The 13,960-nt window shown below is 37.9% G+C and overlaps 1 protein-coding gene across 3 annotated transcripts in view; it reads right to left on the bottom strand.

Moving 5' to 3' along the window:
• Nucleotides 1-13,960, bottom strand: part of ATP13A4 (ATPase 13A4) — a 136,802-nt gene that overhangs the window by 32,693 nt on the left and 90,149 nt on the right. For all 3 annotated transcript variants that reach the window (XM_060198495.1, XM_016185697.2, XM_060198496.1), the window contains 4 exons: nucleotides 13,026-13,137; nucleotides 6,464-6,588; nucleotides 4,774-4,937; nucleotides 3,523-3,645 (listed from right to left, as the gene is read on the bottom strand). In XM_060198495.1, the coding sequence (XP_060054478.1) occupies nucleotides 3,523-3,645; nucleotides 4,774-4,937; nucleotides 6,464-6,588; nucleotides 13,026-13,137 (524 nt within the window). The remainder of the gene's footprint in view (nucleotides 1-3,522; nucleotides 3,646-4,773; nucleotides 4,938-6,463; nucleotides 6,589-13,025; nucleotides 13,138-13,960) is intronic.

The following is a 13,960-nucleotide window of genomic DNA, read 5'->3' as shown; positions in this document are numbered from 1 at the left end:
TAACCTAGGTGTCCAAAAATAGATAAGTGGCCAAGAAATTTGTGGTATTATACATAATGGAATACTACTCAGCTATTAATAATGATGAGATCTTCTTCTTCTCATCTTGGATGGATCTTAAAGGAATCATGTTAAGTGAGATAAGCCAAAGAAAGAAAGATGAATATGGGATGATTTCGCTCATGGACTAACACTGAGAAATAAGAACAGACATGGAAACACAAAGTAGAACTTGGATTGAGTTTGGTGTATTGCACTAAAGTAAAGGACCCTGAGGCTGGGGGGACTTTCAGGGTCCTTTTACATGACGGTGGAGGAGGACCTAGGCTGGGGGTGAGAGTGTCTTGCAGAAAATTGAGAAATTTTACACATGTATCAACAATTACAATTACTCAATTACTGTAAACCATCAATCTCCCCAATAAAAATGTTTTAAAAAGGAGAACTATGGGGTCATTTCTCTGGCATGAATAATATAGATAACTGTAAAAAAAAAAAAAAAAGGTAGTCAAGCTCTCTCTCTTGGACCTTTGTGAGAGCCCTTATGAGTGCAGGAGGAGCAAAGGGTTCCCTACACCCCCTTAAATATCTTAAATATTATAACTTGGAGGGTTGGGTGGTAACAAACCTAGTAGAGTACACACATTACAGTGCCCAAAAAACTGGGTTTAAGTCCCCATTTGCAGGTGGGAAAATTTACAAGTTGTGTAACAGTGCTGCATACCTCTTTCTCTTTCTCCCTCTCCCTCTCTCCCACCTCCCTCCCAATTTCCCTCTGTCTCTATCCAAAAGAAATAAAAAAGTAAATAAATATATTTTTAAATCTTACAATTTTTTGTATAACAATATTAAATCTCTGAGAAAAAAAATATCCACCACATACAGGGATTTAACTCAGCTGCCATGTAGAATGTGGTCATGAAAAAAGCTTAGTGGATGGGGCCAGGCAGTAGCTCAGAGGGTTAAGCACACATGGCGCAAAAGTGCAAGGAGTGGCATAAGGATCCCCCAGCTCCCCACCTGCAGGATGGGTTGTTTCACAAGCGGTGAAACAAGTCTGCAGGTGTCTTTCTCTCCCCCTCTATGTCTTCCCCTCCTCTCTCCATTTCTCTCTGTCCTAGCCAACAACAACAATGACAAAAATGAGGAAAAAATGGCCTCCAGGAACAGTGGATTCGTAGTGCAGGCACCAAGCCCCAGTTACAATCCTCGAGGAAAAAAAAATTTAGTGGAAACTTGAAGCAGTAGAGTATGAGAAATTTTGAGCTAACAAGAGGTCAGAATCCTGAGAGAAGAAAAATGGGCAACTGCTTTTTAGAAAAATTGATCAGAACTAGCAGGGGGAAAAATCTAGTAGTGAAGTAGTGACTACTTGTGGTTGTTGACTTAAACAAACCATATAGATTTAACCAATTATGAAGCTCCGTTGATTTCCCAATACTAATTTTTATGGTGGAGCTTTGATGGTTTAGGATGTAAAAACCTGTACCAGTACCATCAGCTCTAATTGCATCCTACAGAATCTAAATTCTTCTGCATTAAATCTGTGTATACCCTGCGTTTTCTGCCAGTAAACCCAACTTAGTACTAACTTAAGTTTTAATTTTCTGATACCTTTTTAAAAGTTCTTTTAACAGTATCTACACTGATAAGTAAAAAATACAATTAATTTATCTTTGGGTTACATGGGAAATAATCTTCCTCAGGGTTGTTGAGATGTGAGATAAATGTATAGTGTGTGTGTGTGTGTGTTTGTGTGTGTGTATGTGTGTGTGTGTGTGTGTGTGTGTGTGTGTGTGTGTGTGTGTGTGTGTGTGTGTGTGTGTTGGCCCATTATGGGTTTGATCATCATGAAAAAAGTTTTAAGTTTAACCCTTTTATGTACCATGGGTGCATAGCCACCACCCGGTCCCTGTTTCATCCTTTTCTGTACAGAGGTTCTTCTATCTAAAATTTAATGAGAATTCTTATATTCCTGACCTGCCATCATGTGTAACTGAAGGATTTCCACCAGACTATAGGACCCCTAATGTGACAATATAGTGACAATGACTTGAAACATCACTGATACATTCCTTTTTTTTTTTTTTTTTTTTTGCCCCTTTGGTGAGAAATAACTAATTAACTAAGATCTGGAAGCAAGTGAGGAAATAGCAACCTAGGTTACTTAGAGGTCTGAAATCACTTAAATCATTCTCTGTAAGTGACAGAAGCAAATCAGGCCTGCTGAATGGCACAGTCTTCAGCAGGCGAGGACTGACTGCAAAGTGGGAAGTCCTGGACTAAACTGAAGTTATTTTTTCTCTTGTTTCCTATTACATTGATTATTTGAAGATTTATTGGCATACTGAAAATACACAGATATTACCTGAGGACAATAAAAATGGCAGAGGCAAGTCAGGCCTGCTGAATGGCAGTCTTCAGCAGGTTAGGGCTAACTGCAAAGCGGGGAGTCCTAAGACTAAACTGAAGCTATTTTTCCTTACATTGATAATTAAAAGTCTTATTGGCTATATTGGATATACACAAATATATCTAGGGACTATGGAAGAGAGATCCCCAGGGGAAGTACACAGTGACAACAATTATGGCAGTGAGTGTGACAAGGTTAAAAGTGGCCTAGGAGCAGAAGCTTTCAGAAAAGGAGCTACCACTACAGCTTCTCAATCAGCTGGACTCAGACCAAAAGCCAGAATTACGGGTGGCTTATAGTATGAGTGACAGACGGTGGTCTTCACCTAGTTATAAAGAGGCCCTATTGCTTATCCTCACTCACAAAACCCCTGCCTCACTTACAGGCATCTATGATGAATACAGAGGTTGTGTAGTTAAATAGCTATGTGAGGGTTAATGAGCAAAAAAAAGTTAGTAAACTTTCATATAGGCAAAAGTTAGTGAACTCTCATATACTCAAAGTTAGCTAGAAGAGAGCCCTCATGGTATGTGCTTACTTAACAGCAGAAGATTTCTTTAGGTAGACAGTTTGCTAGATATTAGGTAAGTGTTACCAAGAATGGGTTAAGAAGAAAAGTTGTTAGACTGAGCTCCAGAAAAGATATGCTAACCTATTCAGACAGCCAAAACAAAGTGAAGAATGTTTGAAGTTATTTTGGCCACACCAAGACCACACAGATGGCCAAAAACCTAGAGGAGGGCAGGCTGTCTCAAGACCAAAGAAACTTTCAAGGAGAGCCTATAATGACAATAATGTCTAGAGTTATTTTAATGTTAATAAAAATAGACTTACATGATGTTAACTGTATCCTTGATGTTAAGGAAAACAATTATACATGATGTCAACTGTATCCAGGCAAAAAGTATTTAAAGAAAGCTCTGCAGACAGAGGGCAGAGACGCTTCTCTCGTGCACCTAAAGTAGTTGATGCGTCACTCACTTCATTTCTTCATCGCCGACTCCCCTCCCCTTCAGGATGTACCCTAGTAACTGTGACCGGGGCTGGCTCCAGCCATGTAAGTAAAACCTTCCGCATGTTTACAGGAAATTGGTATTCTCAGAACTCACCTTTGGGAGTAGGCTGCTGAAATGTTGATTTATAACCTGGAAAGATTTTCCACTTAGGGCAAAATGGTAACTTCCTTCTCTGTCATCATCAGAGGTTTCTTCCCTGATGTTAATGTAGTTGTCCTACAAAATAAGACACAGCTGATTGACACCTGATAGAGGGGTAATAAACACAGTCAAGAAAAGGCATTAATGGAAGCCCATGGTCTCACTTTAATAGTCACTTTCCAGCTCTGATTCCTCTGAAAAAAAAATGCTGTCTCTTTACAGAATCAGTCTTTGCACATCACAACCTCCAGTGAAGAGCAGAATAACAACTTACTCATGTCCTATTCTCATACTGATTTGACCTCAGTTGGTGCCAGAGAAGAGGACATTTCACACATTTCAAGTATAAAATATAAAAGCACTGCAACTCAGAAAATTTCTCCCTGAAGTGAGAACTTAGTTTCTTTTCCATACAAAATTAATATTGTTCCACAAGGACACAATAAAGATAGGATGCTAGTAAGATCGGAGATAAATGCATGAACTTTGTTTCTACCACTTCAAACACATGATCTAACTTTCCAATATATAGAACAGTGCCTCTCCAAGGGACTAAATTCTTTTGAACTCTGTGGAATAGCTGACAAGCAAAGAGAAAATAAAAAATTCAGGACTGAAAGAATAGCTTACTTAGATAGTATTCTGCTTTGCCATGTGTGTGACTCAGGTTTGAACCAAACCCCTACCACCCTTGCCTCTCTGTCTCATTAAAAAATAGATCCCAAACCTACTTACAATATATTTTGTTCAAAACCAAAGCCTTTATTTTATTTATTTATTTTTTTAGAGAGAGACAGAAGATTAAGAGGGGAGGGGACATATAGAAGGAGAAAGAAAAACACCTGCAACATCCTTTTCACTACTTGTGAAGCTTCCTGCGGGTGAGGACATGGGACTTGAACTCAGGTTCTTGTGCGTGGCAACATGTGTGCTCAACCAGGTGGGCCACTCCCATCCCCAATGACTTTCATAAGTTTGAAACAATAGATTATTTCCAGCATTTAGGAAAGCACCACACATAGCTTGGGAACAATAAGATGGAAAAGTGATATAACTGAGTTCATTGAATTGCCTATCTGCTAGTCATTTGGGGAAGTATATTGCCTCTGAGTACCTGCATACTTCTGTTAGTCAATACTATTCAGTTGCTAACACTGTGAAATAAGTTAGGTCACGTGGAAGAGATTCCATTTTTAAATATACCTGATGCCCATAGGCAATGTGTTTCTTCTTTTCTACTAATTTCCAAGACAAAGATGCTGAAGAGGACCCGGTGACTTCATTCGCCTCAATGAGAATGACCTTTTGGTTTTCTGAAACCATTCCTGACTTCCTGGCCACTGTAATTGCAGTCTGAAGATTATCACCTAGAAAAAAAAAATGAGAAGTATCCCAGGAAAAGTTCATAGCAAGAGAAATAACCCAGGTAGAGTTTGGAAAACTCATGCCCTATTTTAAGTAGGCAGATAACCTCTAGGGGCTTTCTCATCTCTGACTTTTCATAATTCCAGGACTACTTCAATGCCTCTTGCTACTTTTCACATGACTCCTTCACACCAATATACATGCACAAGATATTGAAAAGTAAACATTAAGTAAAGCAAAAAGTCAGGTACCAACTAGATAGCTCACCAGGATAGCGTACCTGCTTTGGCATGTACACAACCCACCCATGTTCAAGCCCAACACTGCATTCATCACACTGGAATGAGCTTTTCTGCTATGATATCATCCCTTCTCTCTGAGTGTCTCTCTATTTCTGTTTTCTGTCTGTCTGGGGAAAAAAATTGGCCTAGAGAAGTAAAGCATAGGGGCCAAGTGGTAGCTGACCTGGATAAGTGTACATCGACAAGGACCAAAATTCAAGTCCCCACTCCCCACCTGCAGGGGGAATGCTTCATGAACAGTGAGGCAAGTACTGCGGTTATCTCCCTGTCTTTTTCCTTCTCTCTCCTCTTCTCTCAATTTTTCTCTGCCCTATCAAATAGAGAAAAAAATAATAAAAGAAATGGCCACTAGGAGCAGTGGATTCATTATACGGACACTGAACCCCAGTGATAACTCTGATGGAAAAAAAAAAAGGAGAGAAAAGACTAAAGAAAGCCCCAGAAATAACAGGAAAAAACTCCAGACAAAATTCTGTCATTTGTGAGAAGTTTGACAAATATTCTGCGAATAGTTACGGTGGTTCCATTGCCAGTCTTGACTTCATGAGCAGTAAAGCAGGTCTGTAGGTATTCCTCTTTCTCTTTCCCTCTATATCTTTACCTCCCCTCTCAATTTCTATCTGTCCTATCAAGAGAGAAAGAAAGGGAAGGAAGAAAGAAAGAGAGAAAGGAAGAAAAAAAGAAAGAAAAATGAAAAATGGCTGCCAAGGGAGGTGGGTTTGTCATATAGGCACAAAACCTAGCAATAACCCTGGTGGCAATAAGTAATAATAATAAAATAAAAATCATCATCAGGGCATGACCCATGTTTTCTCTCTGAGGAAATATCTCAAATGTACCTTCTCTGAGAGTCATGATACCTCAGACCTCATCTGAAGTAACAAATCAGATACGCTTTACCACAACATCCTATTTTATTTATGAACCTCATACCAGTTATCACTAGCTACTTATTTGACTTGATAGACTGATCTTTTTGGTTTCCTATGCCATCTCATCTGAATAAAAACTCAACAAGAGCAGGAGTTTGGCTTTCCTATTGCCCATTTCCAAGCTATAATGGTATGTGGTACAAAGTAGGTAACCAGAAAAATTTGTAGGTAGCCAGAAATATTTGTTAAACAAGTAGATCTCTGTGTTTACAGGAAATGCTTAGAAACTGATATTCTGTTTTATACCTATGCTCTGTGCTTTGTCCTACAAAGCACATATACTTGGCTCTATACCTGTAACCATGACAGTCCTTATCCGGGCTGAGATCAGCTCTTCCAGGACAGGTTTTGTCTCTTCTTTCAACCGATTCTCCAAGATCAGCAATCCCAGAAATATCAAGTCTGATTCTACCTTGTCCCTGGACGTTTAGACACAATCACAGAGAAACAGCACATTATAATTGTTCTTAACAGTTGTCATTAAATACCTCACATATTATAGCTTCAGGCTCTCGAAAATCAAACCAGACTGTTGAAAGTTATACTAAAATAAAGTAAAAGTCCTTAACTTAAAAAGTGTGTAAGGGTTTGTAGCTTAAAACTAGTTTTACTTCGAGTAATTCAACTAATTTTACTGTGAATATGTTTTATTGTAGACATTGTATCCATTATAATAGAAAAAAATTGGCATTTTTCAAAACTCAGAAGAAATTTAGTTTTTTACTGAATTGTCTGTTAAAGATATTAAAGAAAATTGTTATTGGTTGCAACAAAGCATGCACATAATATGTCATCTTTTTTTATTTTTAGTTATTTTTGATAGAGACAGAGAGAAGTTGAAAGGGAAAGGGAGATGAGAGAGAAACAGAGAGAGAGAGACAGACAGAGGCCTGCAGCACTGTTTAACCTCTCACTAATGAAAATATAATAAATCAAATTTTTAATTTAGAAAATTAAATGAGGGAGTTGGGTGGTAGCACAGTGGGCTAAGCGCAGGTGGTGCAAAGCACAAGGACTGGCTTAAGGATCCCGGTTCGAGCCCCTGGTTCCCCACCTGCAGGGGACTCACCTCACAAGTGGTGAAGTAAGTCTGCAGGTGTCTATCTTTCTATCCCCCTCTCTGTCTTCCCCTTCTCTCTCCATTTCTCTCTCTGTCCTAGCCAACAACAACAGCATCAATAACAACAATAATAATAACTACAACAATAAAAAACAAGAGCAACAAAAGACGATAAATAAATATTAAAAAAGAAAATTAAATGAGAATAATTAATGTTTTTTCTATTCCAAGATGATAAAAACATCATTTGGAAATAAACCATAGTCCCCTTTTAAGTAAAGGAGCCACCACAAAGGTGAAAAGGGGTGAATACTGATTGTAGGTACTATTTCTGACCCTGAATTAGTGCCAAGCATTTTGAATTTATGAGAGCACTATTTTGACACAAAGACCCCCACTTTTACAGATTTCTGTAAAGAGTATATGTTGCACACATGAAACGTGGTCTTGCAAAAATATAATGTCAATTAAAAATAAGATGTAAATCCCCCCAAATAAAGAAATCTCAGAAACAAAGTAAAAATAAACAGATCCCTGCTGAAGGTTAATGTTTTACAGAGCAGTCAGTGTCACATGAGTATAATTTCGTCATGCACACAGCCCCCACAGTTCTCTTCCACCCCTTCTTACCCTTCCCACTCCTTTCCCAGAGTTCCTTGCTTTGACACAATACACCATGCCCAGTTCACTTTTCACTTTGTTTTCTCCCTCCTTGTCCCTAATTATTAGGTCCCATTTTCAAGTGAGATTATTCATTATTTGTCCTTTTCTTTTTGGCTTATCGTACTTAATATGATGCATTATTTCTTAGGCACTGAATATGTGCTGATTCTATCAAGAGAGTAGACAAGAAGGAACAGGAGAATGCCAACAGAATTTTTTTTTCCTGGCTGAATCAGGAGGAAGAGAGAGTAAACATAAGACAAAAGTGTTAAAGTTTCAGAGAAAATAACTAAATGGCTACCGAGGTATTTTTCACCTCCTGTGACTCAACCACCAAGAAGAATTCTAAATCTTAGTCAAAACATTAGGAACAGAGACACAATGGGATGGGGGGAATGCCAGTCTCTCCAGAAACCAAGATTATATTTAATACCAGCTTCACCCCCAAAAGATTTTAAGTCACAATCTCCTTTTTAACAAATATCTCTCACTCCTGTTCTACTTGAGGTGATACCAAATCTCTTCTGCCCCAAGTATGAATGTTTCTGCAAGTAAGTGAGACCTCTGAGGTCCTATCCACCACATAAATACTGCAAAAGCGTTCACAAGACCAAGTACAGGGGAGTACACTGGGACTATGAGCTCCAAGATTCTTCCATGATACATCACCTGAGATCCGGACACTTTACAAGATATCCAGAAGTTCTTAAAAGAAGACACAAAAGGAAGGTATCAGCACTGCCCGAATCTGACTGGAATACAAAGGCTCTAAAAGTTATGAATTTCTAATCTTTGAAAATTATCATTCAAATATGATAGAGACATAAATACTTTATCAAGCACACAGAGCTAGTGGAATTTGCCACTAGAAGACCTGTAAATGCCCATGTTCAGCGGAGAAGCAATTACAGAAGCCAGACCTTCCATCTTCTGTACCTCATAATGATCCTGGGTCCATACTCCCAGGGAATAGGAAAGCTTTCGAGGGAGGGGAGGGGGTAAGAAGTTCTGGCAGTGGGGATTGTGTGGAATCGTATCCCTCTCATCCCATGGTCTTGTCAATATTTCCATTTTATAAATAAAATTTTAAAAGATGTAAAGAAGAATTTGCTGAAGTTCTACAAGAAAGGAATAAACAAAGTAACACAAACCTGAACAAAGTGATAATCAGAGAGAGAGAACAAATATTAGTGTGAGACAAAAAAAAAAAAGAAGAAATGGATAAAAACAGTATTTTAGATGTAGTAAGTTGGCCACAACCCTCATAGACTATATTTGTGGAAATATAGCAAAAAAAAAAAAAAAAAAAAGACACTGAAACAGAGATTCCTAGAAGAAAAAAGTGAGGGGTCAGGTGGTAACACACCTGGTTAAGCAAACATATTACAGTATGCAAGGACTCAGGTTCAAAGCCATAGTCCCCTACCTGCAGAGGAAAAGCTTCACAAATGTTGAAACAGGGCTGGGGGTGTCTCTCTGTCTCTTTTCCTCTCTATTTGTCCGTCCCCTCTTAATTTTTCTGTCTCTATCCAACAATAAATAAATATAAAAAGAAGAAAGTAAATAAATTGAGAGAATCACCATGGAAAGTTATCTGCATAAAAAAGTGAGATAGAAATAAATAGAAAAAGAAATTTTAAAGATGTATAAAATAACCAGAAAACAAAGCAAAAATTAGAATACCAATAAATAAGCCCTATTACAGAGCACATACTGTGACTGCATAGATAAGACAGAGTCCATCCACCCACACTATGCATACAACAAACTAGCATCCTGTGTAAAGACAAGCTTAGGCTCAAAATAAAAATCTGTAATATTCACTGTACCATGATGAGAGCAGTTCTAATTCCAGCTCTCTCAGTTCCTTATTGTGTGATAATGGGCAAATTATTTTTAGGTCATATCATCTATTCTTTTGAAAAAGAAGGTGGGAAAACTAATATATCTTCAAAGTCTCTTCTAGCTCTAACATATACGATTCTTCTTTTTGTGAGCTATGAATCTGAGCAAGGAATAAAGAGAAGTAGCTCCTTGAAATCTCAAGCCCTGCATGCTATCTTTTCCTGTTTCCTGCACAGACATCATACCTTCTCCCAAAGTGTTTAAAAAATAAGACAGAATGCAATACAAGTGGAGTGGTGTCATTCCTGTGGTTATACTTCATGTTCTTAAAAAACAAATCCATGTTGTTTTAAAAGGACAAAAACAACAATTGCTAGAACTATGCTTGAGTAGCCATGTGTACACACAAAACAGTGTGTTCTGTTTTGGTCAGAAGTTAGCAAAGGTGAAATAGATTTACTTAGCTGTGAGACTGAGTGCTGGTGGTGTGGTTAAGACAAGGAAGGAAATTCACAGCATATATCAGATTCTATTAGCGAACTTGTGTTTAAGCTTTATCAGATTTTTGCCTTTGGCCAGAGCCTATCCTCTCCTTTATGCCAAATCACTCAGTCTTCCTTACTCTTCATATGACTCCAACACTAATGTTTTATTACACGCACAGCCCCCAAAGCCATGTGCTTCAAGTGTGTAAACATTAAATGAATTTGTTATAATCATTAGGACCAGCAGCATCGTAGCCAAAATGTTGATGAGGCTCCCAGGAAACTGTCTTTTTTATTTTTTTGCCTCTAGGGTTACCACTGGGGCTCAGTGCCTGCACTAGGAATCCACATATCCTGGTCATTTTTTCCCATGTTGTTGTTATTGTTGTTGTTGTGTTGGATAGGACACAGAAAAATCAAGAGAGGATAGGGACCTGCTTCACCTCTTGTGAAGTGATACCCCTGCAGGTGGGGAGCCTGGGGGCTCGAACTGGGTTCCCTACATTGGTCCTTGGGCTTCCCGCCATCTGTGCTTAACTCGCTGTGACACTGCCCAGCACCTGAAACTAAATCTTATTTCCAGCTCTACCACATCTCAAAACCAAGCTACCTCTTTTTCTTAAATATGACACCCAGGAATTAGAATTCAGATGGTTCACTTAGCATAGTATACACAGACTCTGATTTATAGCAATGCGCAGCTGACTCTGACATAATGCTGTAGGGCACTATTATCTCAATAAACTTGTTGAAATGTCAAATTTCATTCATAGTTTCCTGACTTCAGTGACCTGAACTAATCATATAACAAAAATTTCCACAGCTGATATTAGCCAGAGTTTCAAGGATCACATTAATTGGCCTCAGGGAGAGAGATTCAATAAGTCCAGGGACCCAATATTCAATTATAGTGAAGTAATGATTGCACCATCTTCTGAAGTGACAAGGTTGAATGTATCAGTGATTTTCATGAGAAGCCATATTGCCCCTATAGGACATTTTGGATTTTTTTTTCAGATATTTATACAACATTTTCTGTAACAACCAAGGAATGATGAGGACATGCCCTGAATGCTTCAATACTTTTGAGTATTTTGAAAGAAACTCACAATGCTAAAAAAAAAAAAAAAAAAAGATGATATATTCTTAAGTCATAATAGACTAGCCTGTTTATATCATGCTATTATTATATTGTAGAATATACTGGACTTTTATAGTAAACAAATAACTACTATCTTATGGAAAACAAACAAATTTGTTTTATACATTCCCTAAATCTGCTTTATATACAAACACATAGTATGTTTACACATTTTTAACACTCTTGAATTTTCTAGGTTTGTAACAGCACAGCAAATTAAGAAACAACTGTACTGTTTCATTCAGAATTTTCCCAAGAATCTGTAAGCATTTCAGAGCACTATCAGCAGCAGCCAGACAGTCAGTGTGGAAAGGACTGGATACCTGACTGGGGAAAGTATTCCCTTCAGTTGCAGCCACAGTAACTCCATACACAGGTACATGCAATGTATTTCATTCTGTTTGTTAGGAACCTATTGAGAATTATTGAGCTGTTATTTCTTTGTAATGCATAGGGAACATGTGCAGATTGCACTGCATTTGAAATTTAATTTTGTTTGTTAGAAAAGAAGTACAAAATATAATTACAGTAATAGAGTGTTGAATATAAACAAATTAGAACTCCAAAATTTTAAATCCTGTATAACAAAAGAAGCACATTATCTCCACAGCAATGTTCCCAAAAATGACTGAGATTAAGCACTGGACATAAACATGACCAGCCTAAAAACAGTAAGAAGGGAAGCAACAAATAAATTTGAACCAATAAACATTCCAATTTATGTTAGCTTTTTTAGCACCTATTTTATTTGTCTGATAGAAACAAGGAGAACTCAAGAGGGGAGTGGGAGGAAGAGGGGAAGAGAGAAAGAAAGACACAGGCAACACTACTTCAGTGCTTATGAAGCTTTCTTTCTGTAGGAGGGGACTGGGAGTTTGAAGCTGGGTTCTTGCTCATGGTAATGTTTATATTTACTCAGATGCACTGAGGCTGGATGGTAGCATACAAGGACCGAGGTTCAATCCCCCAGTCCCCACCTGCAGGGGGAAAGCTTCACAAGTGATAAAGCCGTGCTGCAGGTGTCTCTCTGTCTCTCTCCCTCTCTTACCACCCCCTTCCCTTCCGATTTCTAGCTGTTTCTATCCAATAAATAAATAAGGATATTTTTAAAGCCTGCTTGGCAAGAAAAATATTCTTTTATAAAAAAATAAATAAATAAATAACCAGATGCACCAACTCATGGTCCTGAGATTCCCTAATTTTAACCTACACATATCAAGAATTTCTTCAGAAGAGGTTGCCCATGGTTTTTCTACAGACATTACCTAGATTTTAGGTTAAGTTCCAGCTACAGTTATTAATTTCAGTCAATTTTATATTTCCTATAAAATTTTTTTCAGGGAAGTGATATGTTTTATAGCTTTCACCTAATTTTCAGCTATAAGTTAAAAAGTTTCTTATACTTGATTTAAAGTGGGGTTGTGTCCACAATTTCAGGCTCTCTGAAATAGTGACTATATGTATCTGTTTTCATAGTACCACTATAGACACATAAATTCTCTGTTCATATCGACTTTGTGGGCTAGGCACTGCAGGTATGATCATATCCCTATTTAAATGTTCTAAGACACAAATCCAGCAAGTTATACTGTTGAGTCAACCACCCAATCTTTGGATCTTCCCAACAAACCATTCAACTTCGTCAAGTTTTCCTGTGCTTACCTCATCAAGGCTGTGGTGTGGTGGTTCATTGCTAATTTTTTGTAGGCCAGTGCTATAACCCGGAAGCCCTGTGTTGTATAAGTCTGAAGTTCACTAGCAAAACTGGTCGGCACTATTCAGAAAACAATACAGAATTAGTATGCAGCATCATTCAGTTGGCACTGTGAAGAAATTCTTTACAAATAGATTCAACTCTTGCCCACAGTAACTCAATTCTAGGTCATTAGAAGCCCTAAACACCATGCAGTGTCAGGTGTGATATTTTTGGAACTCAATGAAGTAGAAATAAAAGGAAGCAGTTAAAAAAAATTTTTAAGATGGGAAATATGTAGAATTTTTTTTCCTACAATTCAATCAACATTTACTCTAGAGTCTACTATGTTTCGGGCATTGACTGAAGAGACCAAGCTGTAGGCCTTCCTGGAAAGACCTCTGTCTGGTAGGGTAACAGCGAGAAGGCTAGCAATACAATTGAATGAAATCACTGCTATGATCCCAGTAACTACAGTGTACTATGGAAGCATTATGTGGTGCATATGTGGGTGGAAGTGTTTAAGTAAAAGAAGTAAGTAGATGAACAACTATATGCCACCAAGCTAGAGAACCTGGAAGAAATGGACAATTTCCTAGATACCTACCAACTTCCAAAACTAAGTAAAGAGGAAGTAGATAACATGAACAGGCCCATCTCAACTAATGAAATTGAAACAGTTATCAAAAATCTTCCAAAAATAAAAGTCCTGGACCAGGTTGTTTTACAAATGAATTCTACAAAACCTTCAAAGAAGAACTAATACCTCTACTTTTAAAAGTCTTCCAGAAGATTGAAGACACTGGAATACTCCCTTCCAGTTTCTATGAAGCCAGCATCACTCTGATACCAAAACTAGACAGGGACACAACCAAAAAAAAAAACTACAGACCAATACCTCTGA

Source organism: Erinaceus europaeus, chromosome 9 (genome assembly GCF_950295315.1).
Source record: "Erinaceus europaeus chromosome 9, mEriEur2.1, whole genome shotgun sequence".
Classification (NCBI taxonomy): domain Eukaryota; kingdom Metazoa; phylum Chordata; class Mammalia; order Eulipotyphla; family Erinaceidae; genus Erinaceus; species Erinaceus europaeus.
This window is presented reverse-complemented; position numbering and strand designations above follow the sequence as displayed.